The sequence below is a fragment of the Eleutherodactylus coqui genome, chromosome 7 (assembly GCF_035609145.1).
Source record: "Eleutherodactylus coqui strain aEleCoq1 chromosome 7, aEleCoq1.hap1, whole genome shotgun sequence".
NCBI classification, from domain to species: Eukaryota; Metazoa; Chordata; class Amphibia; order Anura; family Eleutherodactylidae; genus Eleutherodactylus; species Eleutherodactylus coqui.
In genome coordinates this window covers 100,893,845-100,909,985 of record NC_089843.1, presented here as the reverse complement: position 1 = coordinate 100,909,985, position 16,141 = coordinate 100,893,845, and the positions used below count along the sequence as shown (strand labels likewise).

Genomic DNA, 16,141 nt, shown 5'->3' with positions numbered 1-16,141 from the left:
TTCCAAGCGAGACCCACATGGGTTTTTTGCATGTCTCTCAGCGCCGATTTTAATATGTAATTAATAAAAACGTTATCATTTTTAGAGATGAGCGAGCATACTCGCTAAGGGCAATTATTACTCGATCGAACATTGTCCTTAGTGAGTACCTGCCCGCTCGGAAGAAAAGATTCGGCTGCCGGCGGGGGACGGAGAGCGGCGGGGAGAGCGGGGGTGGAGGGGACGGAGGGGAGATCTCTCTCTCCCCCGCTCCCCCCTGCTCACTCCCGCAACTCACCGCTCACCCACGCCGGCAGCCGAATCTTTCCTTCCGAGCGGGCAGGTACTCGCTAAGGACAATGTTCGATCAAGTAATAATTGCCCTTAGCGAGTATGCTCGCTCATCTCTAATCATTTTTAATACAAAAATGTCTATACAGTGAAGGGCCTTTAGAAATACTTGTAGACTGTTCTGCTTTTGTGATTAGGCTTCTTTCTACTGGGTGTATCTGTTGTGTTTTGGGTTAATTATTCATGATACTGTATTTTACAATCTACGGTATTTCCAGCAACTTCTGCAATCACTGATTACTGAATGTAGCCTGGTTAAAGGTCTAATCAGGTATATAATTTATGGCTTTCAATTACGGACTGGGTATGGTGTGGTACATAAGCTGGGTCCACAGGGGGTGCTCATATACATTATAGTGTATAGTGCCAGATGGGCTTCTCTACTAAGCAGTTGTATCTGTGTGCAGCTCAGGACCGTTATATTGTTTTCATGAATTTGGACAAATTGCAACATTAATCGTGCTGCCTATGGTGCAAGTAGATTCGTCATCCACAATGTCAGAGAAGTTGGAGGTTGAAGTTGTTAGTCATCCAGCATATTTGTTCTGGGTAAATAAAGCTTGTCAGCAAAGCTCTCTCTCAACCAATAATAATAAACTTCTAATATAGATCCCGATCAAGCATAGAACACAAAGCTCCCGGGTGCAGCTTCTTCCTGTAGTAATGTCGGCTCCATGGAGTTTACAGCTATGTTTATACAAGACAAGTTCTAGTAGACACAGAAGTATTGTAGGATAATCCTGTAGCGTAATGTACAGTAATTGTGAACTGCAGTCAATGAATGGATCTCGCTAGTGAAATAAAACCATTGAAATCAATGGTTTTATTTTGCCCCGTTTTTCGGCTGTAATTGACAGCCGCCCCGTATATACAGTTATACATAGATAGCTAATCCCACCACAGCCCTTGCCATAGCCTTAAACCCAGAGTTGGGTCCAGTTAAAAAATAACCTTTATTGATATGTAGTAAAATATATAGTGGTAGAAATGAATTGAAAAAATCAGACTCTGATATTTTTAATTCATTGCTACCACAGTATATTTAGCTACATATTAATAAAGGTTATTTTTTAAGGGGACCCAACAGTGGATTTAGGGCTATGGCAAAGGCTGTGGTGGGATTGGTTACAATTTAACCTTAGTGGGTCCTTCAGTCCCCCCCCCCCCCCCAAAAAAAATGTTTGTACACAGATAACTGTCAATCACTGATAGGACCGCCCGTTGGGTTCAGCTCAGAATGAGCAGGGATCTAAATGAATTTAATACAAGTTATACTGAATCTTTTCCTATAAAGGTACCGTATTTTTCGCTCTCTAAGATAATAAGACGCACCTAGATTTAGAGGAGGAAAACAGGAAAAAATATTTAGAGCTCACACAGGGACTTTAGGTGACAGTGCAGGGGATAGTACAGGTGACGGAGGGGCACTATAACTCCTTTCCTTTGTCTTCTACAGTAAGAGCAGCGGAGCTCTGTAACAGCGGCACTCGTGGTACGGCAGGAGGAAGGGAGTAAGCTGATTGGTGGAGGCAGGGGAGCAGCAGCAGTTCCCGCTGGCACTTACCACCAATCAGCAGTACATACGGGTGGCAGTGCAGAGAAGAATGAGAGAATTGCTCTTCTCTGTTATGGAGTGGGCCTAGCTGGACATGCATTTGGCAAGTTCACTTTAAAAGACGCACTGACTCCTCCCCCCTTCCCCACCCCTTTGGGGGGAAAAGTGTCTTGTAGAGCGAAAAATATGGTATATATCAATCTGCTCAGCTCCTCCTGCTGTATAACATGCTGCCTGCAGTTTGGATAACATGTTCGGGCTGACAGACGCCCTTTAACACTTAAAGTGTAATTGTACTTAAAAAAGTGAAACATTTTTAGAAAGTACAAATACAGTTTAAAGTAATCATGTCCCCAAGGGATTAATTAATTGTATATTTATAATTAAGAAAACATGAGTTCATATAAATGGTAATTAAAATAAAACATGGACTTAATCAGATGATGCGTTTTTTTACTTACGTCTTTGTTTTCCAGAAAAGTTCCAATAAATGGGAGGGGCCTAGGACCGGGTATTCCATATTTTTTGAATACTCTGTATGGCCAGATCCCGTAACTGGAAAAAAATGTGTTTTTATTATTGTGAACTTTGTTACATATTAATGGTAGTCTGATTAATGTGATAAAGGAAATGCTCCCCCAGTATCCAATCCAAGCAGTCCGCATCTAAACATTTGTACAATCATTTCTGATCATATTATATGGATGACAAATTGAATATTCACAAATCTTTGGCCTCGTTTACACTGAGGAATGTGTACGCGGATTACACGACCAAATCAGTGATGGAATCCTCATTATTTTCAATGAAAGTTTATAAAGTGCAGAATTTTCCACATACAGATTTGAAATCCTCATAGCAGTAAAAAAAAAAAGGAAGGACGTGACATTTCTTGCTATGAGGCCGCTTTCACACGGGTGACAAAATTGCGCGATTTTCTCGCAATGCAACAATGCTACATATTGCATGTATGTGAAGCCCATTCTTTCCAATGGGTTCCTTCATATTAGCAATGTTTTGTAGGCTGCTATAGTGCGAGAAAAAAAATCGCAGCATGCTAGGGATCGCCGCGATTTGCTATGTTTTGTAGCCCGTGTTTCCCTATGCAGCCTTCTTTTCTATTGCATTGCACAAAAACGTGGTTTTCGTGCGGTGCGATGCAACTTTTACAGTAGGATCTGTACAACTTGTAAAGTCCTACTGTTTGTTCTAAAATAACCCCTAGCTGCCTTTAACCCCTTACCGCTATAGGACGTACAATTACGTTCTGCAGCGTTTGGGGATGTATGAAGAGAGATCGCGGGGCAACCTCTCTTCATACAGTGTGGGCGCCGGCTGTTTATTACAGCTGACACCCACCGGCAATAGCTGCAATCAGCTGTGTGACTGATCGGGGCTATTAACCCTTTAAATGGCGCTGTCAATTCTGATCCGCTGCTCAATGTGCTCATTGATGTGTGTGGAGATTCCTCTCTCTACACACACCAGCAGATTTTATTTGTGGACGCTCTATGCCAAAATAAAATCGCAGCATGCTCTATTTGTAGAGCGGATACGCAGGGATGGCTTTCATTGAAGTCAATAGAAGCCGTGCCTGCCGTGGCACTTCTGCAATGATCATTGCAGAAGTGTCGCGGATACGCATCATCGCCTAGGCGACGGCGTCCTCTGTACTGCGCATGTGTGCCGGCGGCACATGTGCATACAGAAAAAACAACTTCTGACAGGTGTGCAGGGTCGCAGGCAGTGGGAGGATTCCGTGCGTACTGTGTGCGTACTTCACAGTTACAGGAACACTAGTTACACCGCTGGTCGTGGGAGAAAGAGGAAGCTATTAGTGGCTGCCAACATATTCCTGAAGAGGCTGCTAGTCAAAATCCCTCGAGTGACTAGAAAAGACCTGCGGCAGGCGCTGATAGGGAATAACTAGTAATTCTGGTACGACCCCTTAAGGCCTCATGTCCATGGGGAAAAGCAGGCCCGCCGTGGATTCTTCATGTACAATCCGCAGCGGGTCCCTCCTGCCCCTCGGACATGAGGCCTAAAATCAGAATAAACTCACCTGCTCCGGACGATGCAGATCTTCCTTCCTTCGCGGCCAGATCCTCTTTCTTCGGCCCGGCTGATGTGCTCGGCACGCCGGCGGCGTGCCGTGTGCACGCGCCCAGCACATCCGCCGGCCTGAAGAAAGAAGATCCGGCCGTGAAGGAAGGAAGGAAGATCCGCATCGTATTCTGATTTTGATTCTGATTTTAGGTCTCCCGCGGATCCGGACAGCTTCCATACACCTGCGGGTGTCCAATGCATCCCTATGGGGCGCGGATCCGCGTGCGGGAAAACGATTTAAAATAAACATTTCCCCGTGGACATGAGGCCTTAAAGGGGTTGTCTCACGCCGAAACGGGTTTTTTTTTCTTTCAATAGGCCCCCCGTTCAGCGCGAGACAAACCCAAGGGATGGGTTAAAAAAAAAAAAAGTTTATCACTTACCCGAATCCCCGCTCTGCGGCGACTTCTTACTTACCTTACCAAGATGGCCGCCGGGATCTTCACCCACGATGCACCGCGGGTCTTCTCCCATGGTGCACCGTGGGCTCTGTGCGGTCCATTGCCGATTCCAGCCTCCTGATTGGCTGGAATCGGCACACGTGACGAGGCGGAGCTACGAGGACCAGCTCTCCGGCACGAGCGGCCCCATTCACCACGGAGAAGACCGCACAGCGCAAGCGCGTCTAAAATCGCCAGAAAACGGCGATTTTAGACGGATCCATGGAGACGGGGACGCTAGCAACGGAGCAGGTAAGTGAATAACTTCTGTATGGCTCATAATTAATGCACAATGTATATTACAAAGTGCATTAATATGGCCATACAGAAGTGTATAACCCCACTTGATTTCATGAGACAACCCCTTTAAGGTCTTACCGTGCTGGTAGTAATGATTTCCCTGTTGTACATTCTAATGTATACATGTTATTCAGGGCAGTAGATACATGATGATTATTTAGCAGCACACAAGATATGCAGTAACTTTGTAACATAGGACATGCTTATGTTTTTTTTTAAAGGAAAGTTTATTTAGCCAAAATAGATACATATACAAAAACAGCGGACACCAAAGAGAATGCACATCTTGTTGATACATCACAGTATATGAGAATTGAGAAAAAAAGGGGACAAAAGTAAGAACACTGAGTGTCTCGCATATTCGTGTGCATTTCTCATAAGAAAGTATTTGGCTGTTCATTTTTGCTTTTATTTATAAACTACTCATAATAAAACAAACCCAAACCAGGTTAGGGCACCAAGCCTCGGAGTCCCAAAATATCAGGAGAAAGAGAACGGTAATAAAAAGAGAACGGGAGGAACCCCCACCCCCCAGGACAAAATAAACAAAGGGACATAAGAAAGATTAGAGAGAACACCCCCCCCCCTCCAGAAAGAATTTTAACCCTCCCCCCTTAATCCCTTAAACAACAAACCTGCGCGACTCAAAGAAAAAAAAAAGGATTAGCCTAAACAGTAGATCGGTTCAAGCGGGTGTACCTTATTTTATCCCTTCCTAGTATCTAGACAGGCATCTCTACTGCCATTGCAGGACTGCTCACCCAGCTCCCCCAAATCTTGTCAAACTTCTCAGGACATCCTCTCGCCATATAAGTCAGTTTGTACATTGGAAGCACAGAGTTCACCACCTGGATCCATGCGTTCCTGGTCGGCCTACCAGGGTGTTTCCAGTTCAACAAAATCACCTTTTTAGCATAGAAAAACAGTAGCTTATATAAGGTGCGGGTTGCCGCTGCCACTGGCAGGTCTCCAGCAAGCCCAAAGAGGCACACCCCAGGGTGCATGATCCTCGGGGCCCCCAGATGAGACTCCATAAATATGAGAACGTCCCCCCAGTAGTCTCGCATGACATCGCAGTCCCAAAACATGTGCATGATAGTCCCGTCGGCAATTAAACATCGGGGGCAGGTCGCCGAGGGGAGTAGACCCATTACATGTAGCCTAGATGGGGTGTAGTATATCCGGTGTAGGAACTTTACCTGGATGAGCCTATCTCTAGCACTAATCAAGGAGGACCAGAGCTCGCCAATATGTCCTCACCCTCCCCCTCCAGCAGATCAGGAATGTCGATGATCCATTTTTGGGTGGCTCTCTCTCTTAACGGGGCAAGACACTGCACCAAGTGGGCATAGAAGCTGGACAATGGTCTTACTATGTTGCACATCTGTGCCAATCCCTCCAGCCGAGTCAGGGACAGCGGTATGGACAGGCCCTGAAACTGAGCCCTGATCACATGTCGTAGCTGGTAATATCTGAAATAGGAGTGCTCAGGCAGGTTGTAGACTATCTGCAGCTGAAGAAAGGTGCAGAAGGCGCCCTCCGTGACTATGTCAGATAGTACATTAATACCCTGAGCTCTCCAGAATGCAGACTCTGTAAAGCGCTGCAGGTGCGGCAAGTGTGGATTATCCCACAAAGGAGTATGTGGGGACCATGTGACTTCCACTACAGGGGTCAGCCACAATGCCTTGTGCCATATTTTAAGTGTTACCAGCATGGGGGCAGGTAAGGGGGCAATAGAAGAGGAGCGGCCACGCATCAGCAGACCCCTCAATCCCAGGGTGGGGTCCGCCACCCTGCGCTCCAGCCTGACCGCCGGATTGTAATCCGATGAGGTCAGCCACCACCCAGCATACACCAGCTGGCTAGCCAGGTAGTAATAGTAAAAATGGGGTAAGGCTAATCCTCCCCAGCTCACCGGGAGGCACAGGGTCTCCAATTTAATCCTGGGGGTGGAGGCTTTCCACAGGATACGCAGTACAATCCCACGAAGCGTAGCGAAGAATCTGATTGGGACCAGGACAGGGGAGTTATGGAGTACGTACAAAACTTTTGGTAGCAGCTTCATCTTTATCAAATTGACCCTGCCCACGAGAGTGAGCGGGAGAGAGGCCCATCGTGTTGCCATTCCCTCAGCCCATTTCAGGAGGGGAGCTAGGTTAAGGTCAGAGAAGGCAGAAACCCTCACTGACACTCTTATACCCAAATAGGTTGTCTGAGTTGTCCAGCTCAGTGGAGCGGGCAAAGGGAGCTCAGCCGCTGCAGAGTCTATGGCAATTAAGTGGGTTTTGTCCCAGTTGACCCGAATACCAGAATGCAGGCCAAATATGTCAAAAATGGTGAGTGCAGAGTCAAGCGAAGACTCCGGATCCTGGAGGAAGAGGAGGGTGTCATCAGCGTATAGTGCTATGCGCTCTTCATAGTTGTGAAATTTAAATCCTTTTATTACCGGCGAGGTCCGGACCCGGATTGCAAGTGGCTCTATAGCAAGGGCAAACAGGGCAGGGGACAGGGGGCAACCTGGGCTGAAATATGGACATTGGTTTTAATACTGGCTACTGGGGAATCATATAGGATCTTTACCCATCTAATAAATACTGGCCCAAATCCAAACCGTTGCATCACTGCCCACAAGTACCTCCACTCTACTGAGTCGAAGGCCTTTGCCTGGTCTATAAATACCAGGGTGCGTTTCCCGCAGTTAGAATGTTCATATGTCAGATGGTCAAAAAGCCGCCTTAGATTCATGTCTGTACTTTTGCCAGGCATGAAGCCAGATTGGTCAGGGTGTATGATCTCTTTAAGAATGGAATTTATGCGCGTCGCAAGTATTTTTGCCAGAATTTTAACGTCGTTGTTAAGAAGTGAGATCGGCCTATAGGAACCACAATCTGCAGGATCTTTTCCAGCTTTAGGAATCATGACAATTATGGCCTTGCGCATGGTGTCCGGCAGGCCACCATCTCGCAGAATAGAATTATATAGGGTTAGAAGCCGGGGAGCTAGGAAATCCGCATTCTTTTTATACCATTCCCCAGGGAGTCCATCCAACCCTGGCAATTTCCTATTGGGAAGTGACTTGATAGCGTCCATTACCTCCTCTATACTCAAGTCCCCATCCAAATAAGTGGCACTACTTGGGCTCAGCGCTGGGAAGGGGATATCATCAAGGTAAGCTATTAGCTGTTCATCCGAGCAGGGTATGTGCCTTGTGGGCTGCAGGGCTCGTTAGATCGGGTGTCCGCTGAGCCGCTGGGTCGGGCATACTGTTGCAGCTTGTTGGCTATTTTATTTTGTTTAATGGGTGCCATCTTGCCGGAGGGGTACAGTTGGAGATATCCGTCGGCCCGAGCTTGTAACGTATCGCAGGGGGAGTTCACATGTAGTTTAGTGGTTAGTGCATAACTGTTGAGGAATAGTCATGATGCAGTGCAGTGATGTCAGTGAACTGGCGCCACACCACCACTAGGTGTCAGTAGAGAGCAGGTCAAGAGTCAATGGGTAAATGCAAGTGAAGCAGACTTTATGGGTTATGAAACAAAGTAAAGGCTGCAAATGTGGGCCTGTGCTTCTCTCTCTGGCCCACAGAATATAGCCCCAGTGTTGTACTGTGGTGTCTGGTGAGCTGCACAGGCTTTCAACAGTCCCAGCTCTGCTGTGCAGGCTGTATATGTGTGGCTTGTGCTTCTTTCTCTGGCCCACAGAATATAGCCCCAGTGTTGTACTGTGGAGTCTGGTGAGCTGCACAGGCTTTCAACAGTCCCAGCTCTGCTGCGTCTCTGCTGTGCAGGCTGTATATGTGTGGCTTGCTGCTCACAATAAATGTCAGTCCCTGGGAGTAGAGGATGACCCCCTTTCTGGCCTCAGGAGCCTCCTGGACAGCACTCCCGACAGAGGCCCTCAGTGGGCAATCTGTGGCAGTCTCGGCCCTCCCAGTGCCTGCAGGCAGATTCAGGGCTTTCTCACCTCCCCTCCGGCGCCTCCACCATCTTCTCAGCTGGCCTTCTCTCTCCAGCAGCCGTGCCTCCCCCTCAGCTGCCTCCCGGTAGAAGCTCCCTGCAGTGGTCCGCGGCCGGCCTCCACTTCCGGTCGGCCGTGCTCCCAACTCTACCCGGGGATGCGCCCGACGAGGTAGGCCCCGATTCTGTAACTCCAGCTAGAGGCCCGCGGAAGGTGTCGTTCTGCAGCTCCTGCTCCGGTGGTGTCAGCGGTGCGGTTTGCAGCTCCAGGGGTGCTCTCAGGATGGCGAGATCACCTCTGAAAGTCTCCTCCAGCCTGGAGCCCCCGAGATGGCGCCCGTTCCCGCCGCTGGTTAGCCACGCCCCCGTACATGTTTATGATTAGTACACTACTTCCGATCTCAGGGGTCTCAGCTGCAGGAGTAGGTGGGGGCAGAGCTGTGTGTTTACTTGTATCACAGTCATGGATGAGGAATGCATGGAGGATCAAGACCCTTCACTATTATCTGTCTGAAGGGACAAAGACAAAAGACTATAAGAAGAGAGAATGATAGAAGTCTTACTAAGTGAGAAGTGCCAGCAGAGCGAGGAGCAGGATCCATGTTTCCTTAGAGAAATCTGGGATGATGTTCATGCTTGATCTTCCTGAGATGTTGCCCTCTCTTGTGTTTACTAGTTCTGTCCCTTCTTCTTGATCGTCTTCTTACACTTCTGGCTCTATGCACTGGAGCTGCTGTAGTATACCACACTCCACCCTGTAGTGACACTGATCTGGAGGAGGGATCAAATAACACAGAACTCAGGGCGTATCTTGGCATTTATTTTATGTATACATGCAGGAAGGGAACACACCAGGCAAAACTGATATACTGTATTATGCCTAGTGTATGGCAATAGGGGGCAATAGGAAGACATAGCTGGGGGTCCAACACAAGTAGGCAAAACATCCTAAGTGGGCTCATTACCCAGGTAATACACATTTATAGTTGTGGAGGCACATCTTAATCATAGAGGTTAAGCAAAGAGCAATATTACCACCATACATTGACCAAATAGTGGAAAATAACAGATCTACACAGAAGCTCTGGAGACTGTACAAGTGATTACAGTACAGTAAAATCCTTGGACTCACAATCATATCCTCTCTGAATGGAGTCAATCACTTTTGCAGCCTTTTAAATCAATCCCAAACCACCATGTTGACTTCTTCCAAACCTGACTTATGTCAGCAAAGTTTGCAACACAGATACCTTTGTCTCCTCTGCCGCTACCTCAAATCCTGTGTTTGTTGCTTCCCCACCTGCCTTTATTACTTTATCTGCTGTGGTTCCACACATACACCAACCATAAAAACAAGAGTGCTAAATAAATGGTCCCGCTAAAATTAATGTTGCCAGATATTGCCCCGTATCATGCACCAGATGGTAACAATGTACCAAACCGGTAAAGCGCCATCTTTTGAAACTTAAACAGTAATAGTGCCAACCTTTGCAACTAATAGAGTAATATGATCTTCTCAGTGCCAAACCCAGTAATAGTGTTCGCTTTGTGCTCCCATACAGTAATTATCTGTCGTGTTGTGCCCCTCACAAGGTAATAATGCCTCCTTTAGTCCCTAGAAAATGATTGTGTTCCCAAGTAGTGCTTCCAAACATAATTATGTGAACCAGGGTGTCACCATTAGTAACAGTGCCTACACAGAACCCTGAGTAACACAGTACTGTGCAAATGTTTTAGGCAAGTGTGGAAAATACTACAAAGTAAGAATAGTTGCAAAAATAGAAATATTAATAGTTTATCTTTGTCAATTAACAAAATGCAAAGTGAATGAACAGAAGAGAAATGTAAATCAAATTGATATTTTGGGGTGACCACCATTTACCTTCGCAACAGCATTAGTTCTTCCAGGTATACGTGTACCTAGTTTCTGAAGAAACACTGTGTGGAGGCTATTCCAAAGATCTTGAATAACTAACCATAGATCTTCTGTGCATGTAGACTTTCTCAAATCCTTCTTTCTCTCTCTTCTGTCTCTTCATGTAATCCCAGACAAACACAATGATGTTGAGATCAGGAGTCTTTGGAGGACATATCATCACCCCAGGGCTCCTTGTTCTTCTTTACACTGAAGATAGTTCTTAATGACATTGGCTAAATGTTTGGGGTCATTGTTTGCAGAATAAATTTGGAGCCAATCAGTCGACTCCCTGATGGTATTGCATGATGGATAAGTATCTGCCTGTATTTCTCAGCATTGATGATACCATTAATCCTGACCAAATTCCCAACTTCATTTGCTGAAGTGTAACCCTGAATTTGGAAGGAACCTTCACAATGCTCATTAGTCCAGAGCATCGTCTGCCATTTTACTGCACCCCAGTTCCTATGTTTTCATGCATAGTTAAGTGACTTGGCCTTGTTTGTACATCGCAGGAATGGCTTTTTTGACACAATTCTTGCACGAAGACCACTTTTCGCCAGACTCCTCTGAACAATGGTTGCATATACCTGGGTTCCACTGGTTTCTGCTAGTTCTGAACTGATGGCACTGCTGGACATCTTCCAATTTTGAAGGGAAGTAAGCATGCTGCACTAAGTTTTTTTTGGCTGATGTTAGATCTAGCAGATGGAGGCGTTGTCCTGCCTCCTGAGTCTGCTTCTGTTTCTTCCAGTACCAACAGGGTTACTGTGTCTGGTTCCTCCACCCATCTGGTGATGATATGCAATTATCCTCCTATTTAACCTCCCCAGGCCTTTCACAGAATACCTTGGTGTTGTTGTGCATTTCCTTGCATGGCTGCATGTGGGCTGCTGCTGCAGCAGCTATCCTGTCTGCATTCAGTTCTTTATGTGTGGATGATATTGTGTCTGTGTGTGAATCCAGCTTTCTGTGTGTTTTGCTGTTGGTTTCTGCAGCTTGTTTTCTGTGTCTGTTACCTCTTTATAGGTCTGTGTCCTGCCCTCACCTTATGTCCACTCCACACTCCTCTATATGTGCTTGGCTTGGTGCAACTGACTCTGGATTCCTATCCTCGCCAGGTAGGTAGGGAAGGCTAGGAGCCAGGAATGGGAAAGGCCCCTTGGACCTCCAAACCTTCAGGGGTACCTCCAGGTAAGGGACATTTTAGCCCATCTAAGTTCAGGGTCAGGTCCGTTGTCATCCTTTACACCGAGTTCCTATCTGTGCACAGTCTCCGTCCTGGAGTCAGTTGTTTATCCTGCCAGGTGGTCACACTCGGTAGGTTGACACAGTGGATCTACAATCACATCATTACAGTACATCAAAGACATGGATCCTGCTGAATCTCACCACACAAGACTGCCAGAGTTGTTTCAGGAACTTACTGAACAGCGACGGAGACAGGGACTGATTCTGACGTTTCTTCATACCGTGAATGTCCGGCTTGACGGTATCATGGTTGCCATGGCGATATCGCAGCTCTCTACCAGTCCAACTGCCGCTGCGTCAGTTTCATTAGCGAGTGTTGCTTCAGCTCTTGGACCTCAGTTGACATCTTCACCTTGCTATGAGGGAGACCCTGGACTTTGCTGAGGTTTTGGGGTCTAGTCTGGCATCTGATCTGAGGTCGGATGAATTTAGGGGGTCTTGTCTGTTCTTTGATATCTTTACAGGCTTAATTTAGAGAGCTAGTCTATTGTCTGAATTAATGCTAATATAAAGCCTGGGATGGCAGCAGAAGCAAGGGGGCAGCAAACTCGCTATAATTCTCCGCTCGTGGACAGATAGCTGCGCTTTCCATAGCGTGCACTGCGTTAACTACGGCCGGATTATCGCCGCGGATAACGCAATGCAAGAATGCCCGTGAACAGGCAGCCTAAGTCACAGGATATAGTTACACTGGAAACAGTGGGATTGTTCTCAGTAAGAGAAGCCAAGTAATCTTGTCGGTACACAACCAAATCAAAGAGCCAGTCTATGTATGTCCCTGACCAGGTGTTAGGTATTTCTGTGTTACAGTTGTATTTTCCTTCTTTAGGCAACATTCATATGGGCGAGCACGAGATTGAGCTGAGAAACGAAGCCTTATGTCGAACTTACCAATGTGCAATTTTTATAGCAATGCAAGGCGTTTTTGATTAAAACTAACTTTGCTTCTGTGGAATTGTGATCCTCTAGGGCAGTGATGGTGAACCTTTTAGAGACTGAGTGCCCAAACTGCAACTCAAAACCAACTTATTTATCGCAAAGTGCCAACACATCAGGGGGCGGGGCTTATCACGACGTATGTTTTCACCCCCGTCATTATAAAAAGGACAGGGCTGCTTCAAAATAGACAGGGTGCAGCTTTTGACTGCTTTTTGGATGCAGAAATGCTGCGGAATTTGCCACGGTAATTACTGCCATTTGTAAACAGCGCCCCTTCCCCACGGCGGCCCCCGGCGGTAACGGCGCCCCTTCCCCCACGGCGGCCCCCGGCGGTAACGGCGCCCCTTCCCCCACGGCGGCCCCCGGCGGTAACGGCGCCCCTTCCCCCACGGCGGCCCCCGGCGGTAACGGCGCCCCTTCCCCCACGGCGGCCCCCGGCGGTAACGGCGCCCCTTCCCCCACGGCGGCCCCAGCGGTAACGGCGCCCCTTCCCCCACGGCGGCCCCAGCGGTAACGGCGCCCCTTCCCCCACGGCGGCCCCAGCGGTAACGGCGCCCCTTCCCCCACGGCGGCCCCAGCGGTAACGGCGCCCCTTCCCCCACGGCGGCCCCAGCGGTAACGGCGCCCCTTCCCCCACGGCGGCCCCAGCGGTAACGGCGCCCCTTCCCCCACGGCGGCCCCAGCGGTAACGGCGCCCCTTCCCCCACGGCGGCCCCAGCGGTAACGGCGCCCCTTCCCCCACGGCGGCCCCAGCGGTAACGGCGCCCCTTCCCCCACGGCGGCCCCAGCGGTAACGGCGCCCCTTCCCCCACGGCGGCCCCAGCGGTAACGGCGCCCCTTCCCCCACGGCGGCCCCAGCGGTAACGGCGCCCCTTCCCCCACGGCGGCCCCAGCGGTAACGGCGCCCCTTCCCCCACGGCGGCCCCAGCGGTAACGGCGCCCCTTCCCCCACGGCGGCCCCAGCGGTAACGGCGCCCCTTCCCCCACGGCGGCCCCAGCGGTAACGGCGCCCCTTCCCCCACGGCGGCCCCAGCGGTAACGGCGCCCCTTCCCCCACGGCGGCCCCAGCGGTAACGGCGCCCCTTCCCCCACGGCGGCCCCAGCGGTAACGGCGCCCCTTCCCCCACGGCGGCCCCAGCGGTAACGGCGCCCCTTCCCCCACGGCGGCCCCAGCGGTAACGGCGCCCCTTCCCCCACGGCGGCCCCAGCGGTAACGGCGCCCCTTCCCCCACGGCGGCCCCAGCGGTAACGGCGCCCCTTCCCCCACGGCGGCCCCAGCGGTAACGGCGCCCCTTCCCCACGGCGGCCCCAGCGGTAACGGCGCCCCTTCCCCACGGCGGCCCCAGCGGTAACCGCGCCCATTCCCCACCGAGACCTATATACCATTACCAGAAGATGCGGTACGTATATCTTGTCACCACCGGAAGCTAGGGGTGTGACAAGGTTTCCATTCAGGGACACCCCTGTCACACCCCTAGCTTCCGATTGGCTACTTGCAAGCAGGTTCTAGCAGCAGGCTGTGCCAAGCTTTTTGCCTGGCCTCCAGGGTTACACCAGTGCCCCCACACTCATGACACAGCGCTCCCGGCCACCCCCGCTGCTGACCCTGCGCTCCCAGCCTGTTACGCTCATGACAGTGCGCTCCCGGGCCCCCCTTCCCCCTGTAGCTGCTGTCAATGTGCTGCCCGCTGACCCACTCTGTGCCGGCTGTGTCTGGCCATGTGCCCCCACCACCACTGGCCTCCCCGCTGTTAGCCTGCATGCCGCTGCTGTACATGTTTCTCCCGCGCGCCGGCCCAGTGGGCACACTGACAGCGGGGGACCAGTCCCGCCGGCAGACACTGACAGCGGTGCAGGAGGCATGGAATATGCCGGCCCTCCGCTGCAGTGAAGAAGGGAGCGCGCCGGTCTGCAGGGAATGACAGCGGGGGACCAGTCACAGCCGCGGAGCAGGCAGGGAAGATGCCGGGCTGCCACTGCAGTGAAGAAGGGAGCACGCCAGGGACACTGAAAAGGCAAAGAGTGAAGACCTTCAGGGAAAGGTGAGGGAGTACGCCGCCAGGGACATGTCTAACCTGCCAGGGCCATTGGTCCGTCCTGCTGTATCTGGTCTCCCAGTCCGAAGCTAGGGGTGCTAACGTGGTGAACGGCCGATGGCTCTGCGTGCCAGCAAAGAGGGCTCTGCGTGCCACCTCTGGCACGCGTGCCATAGGTTCGCCACCACTGTTCTAGGGTGTGAAATGCATGTGTGTGGATCCCAATTTCACAAAAGTGATTCTATTTTTTTTAAATGAAAAACGCTTTGCATCACAGTGAGAATCGCACATTGGCAAGTGCAAGTGTTTCCCATGGACTTCAGTGGGAAATATCGCACTCGCATACTGCTCCCCTGCTGATTGGACCACAAACTGTGCAATGCACCATGGGAAGTCAGGGCAAGGAAGTGCAAGACAGTAAATACTGGCAGTATGCTAGGCTTGCTACAATCACCGCCTGGAATGCAAACAGCAGGGCAACAGAAAAATAAAGAAGACCACCTGAAAATCAGAACTTACAGACATGAAATGGTGCAAACAGATGCAAATGAGCGGGTGAGGAGAACCTGGTGTATTTTACAAAGCTTGTTGAAAACTCAGGTACGTTTTAAATATCTGCCCACCAAGATGTGCGTGACTTATGATTCTGGTTAGTCATCAGTTATGCTTATTTAATTATGTTGACTTGTGGATATTTATGCTCTTATCCCTAGTTAATGTGTAATACGTATATCTGCAGTGTACCTTGTCACTTTTTATTCAATAAAGTGAATTTCATAAAGTTATATCTCTTAGGCCGGGCTCACACAGCATATTACATGGGCAGGTTTTGCATGCGTAATAGGCTGTACCAATCTCTCATGGGCTCTCAAGTTGCCTCTCATACAAATTGTGCAAATAAAATGGCAGCATGTTCTATCTTGGTGCGTATTACGAGCGCATACATGCCATGATAGTTCATGGCAATTGGCGGCACGCAGCAAATCACGTGAACGGCATGCTGCGAATTAAAGTCATCTGAGCCTGGATTTCCGCAGTGGAACACCTGCAATCATTTGCAGAAAGTAATTGCGGAAGATTGCAGATGCTAGCATTTATCTGTGTGGATGTACTTGTCTGCAGAGCATATCGTCCGTGTGAAAGAAAGATCCCTCCTCTCCAGCCAGCATTCCGGCTTTTCTATCTATTTTCTTATGAAGTATCGAGTGTTTCCGCCGCTCATACGCAATGTTAAGTTTTGTTGTGCAGAATTGCTGTTACTTGTCAAAAATATAAGAATAAGGGCTCCTACCCACTTGCGTTTTTGT

The 16,141-nt window shown here is 49.5% G+C and overlaps 1 protein-coding gene across 2 annotated transcripts in view; it reads right to left on the bottom strand.

The window, feature by feature from the left end:
• LOC136572679 (cytochrome P450 3A29-like) overlaps window positions 1-16,141 on the bottom strand; it is a 119,369-nt gene that overhangs the window by 38,267 nt on the left and 64,961 nt on the right. Inside the window, exons 1-2 of one of the 2 annotated variants that reach the window (XM_066573491.1) lie at window positions 9,254-9,423; window positions 2,347-2,440 (exon numbers count right to left, since the gene is read on the bottom strand). In XM_066573491.1, the coding sequence (XP_066429588.1) occupies window positions 2,347-2,440; window positions 9,254-9,324 (165 nt within the window). In that variant the 5' untranslated portion in view covers window positions 9,325-9,423. Of the gene's footprint in view, window positions 1-2,346; window positions 2,441-9,253; window positions 9,424-16,141 lie in introns of those variants that run through there. The other variant, XM_066573492.1, reaches the window with a different exon arrangement.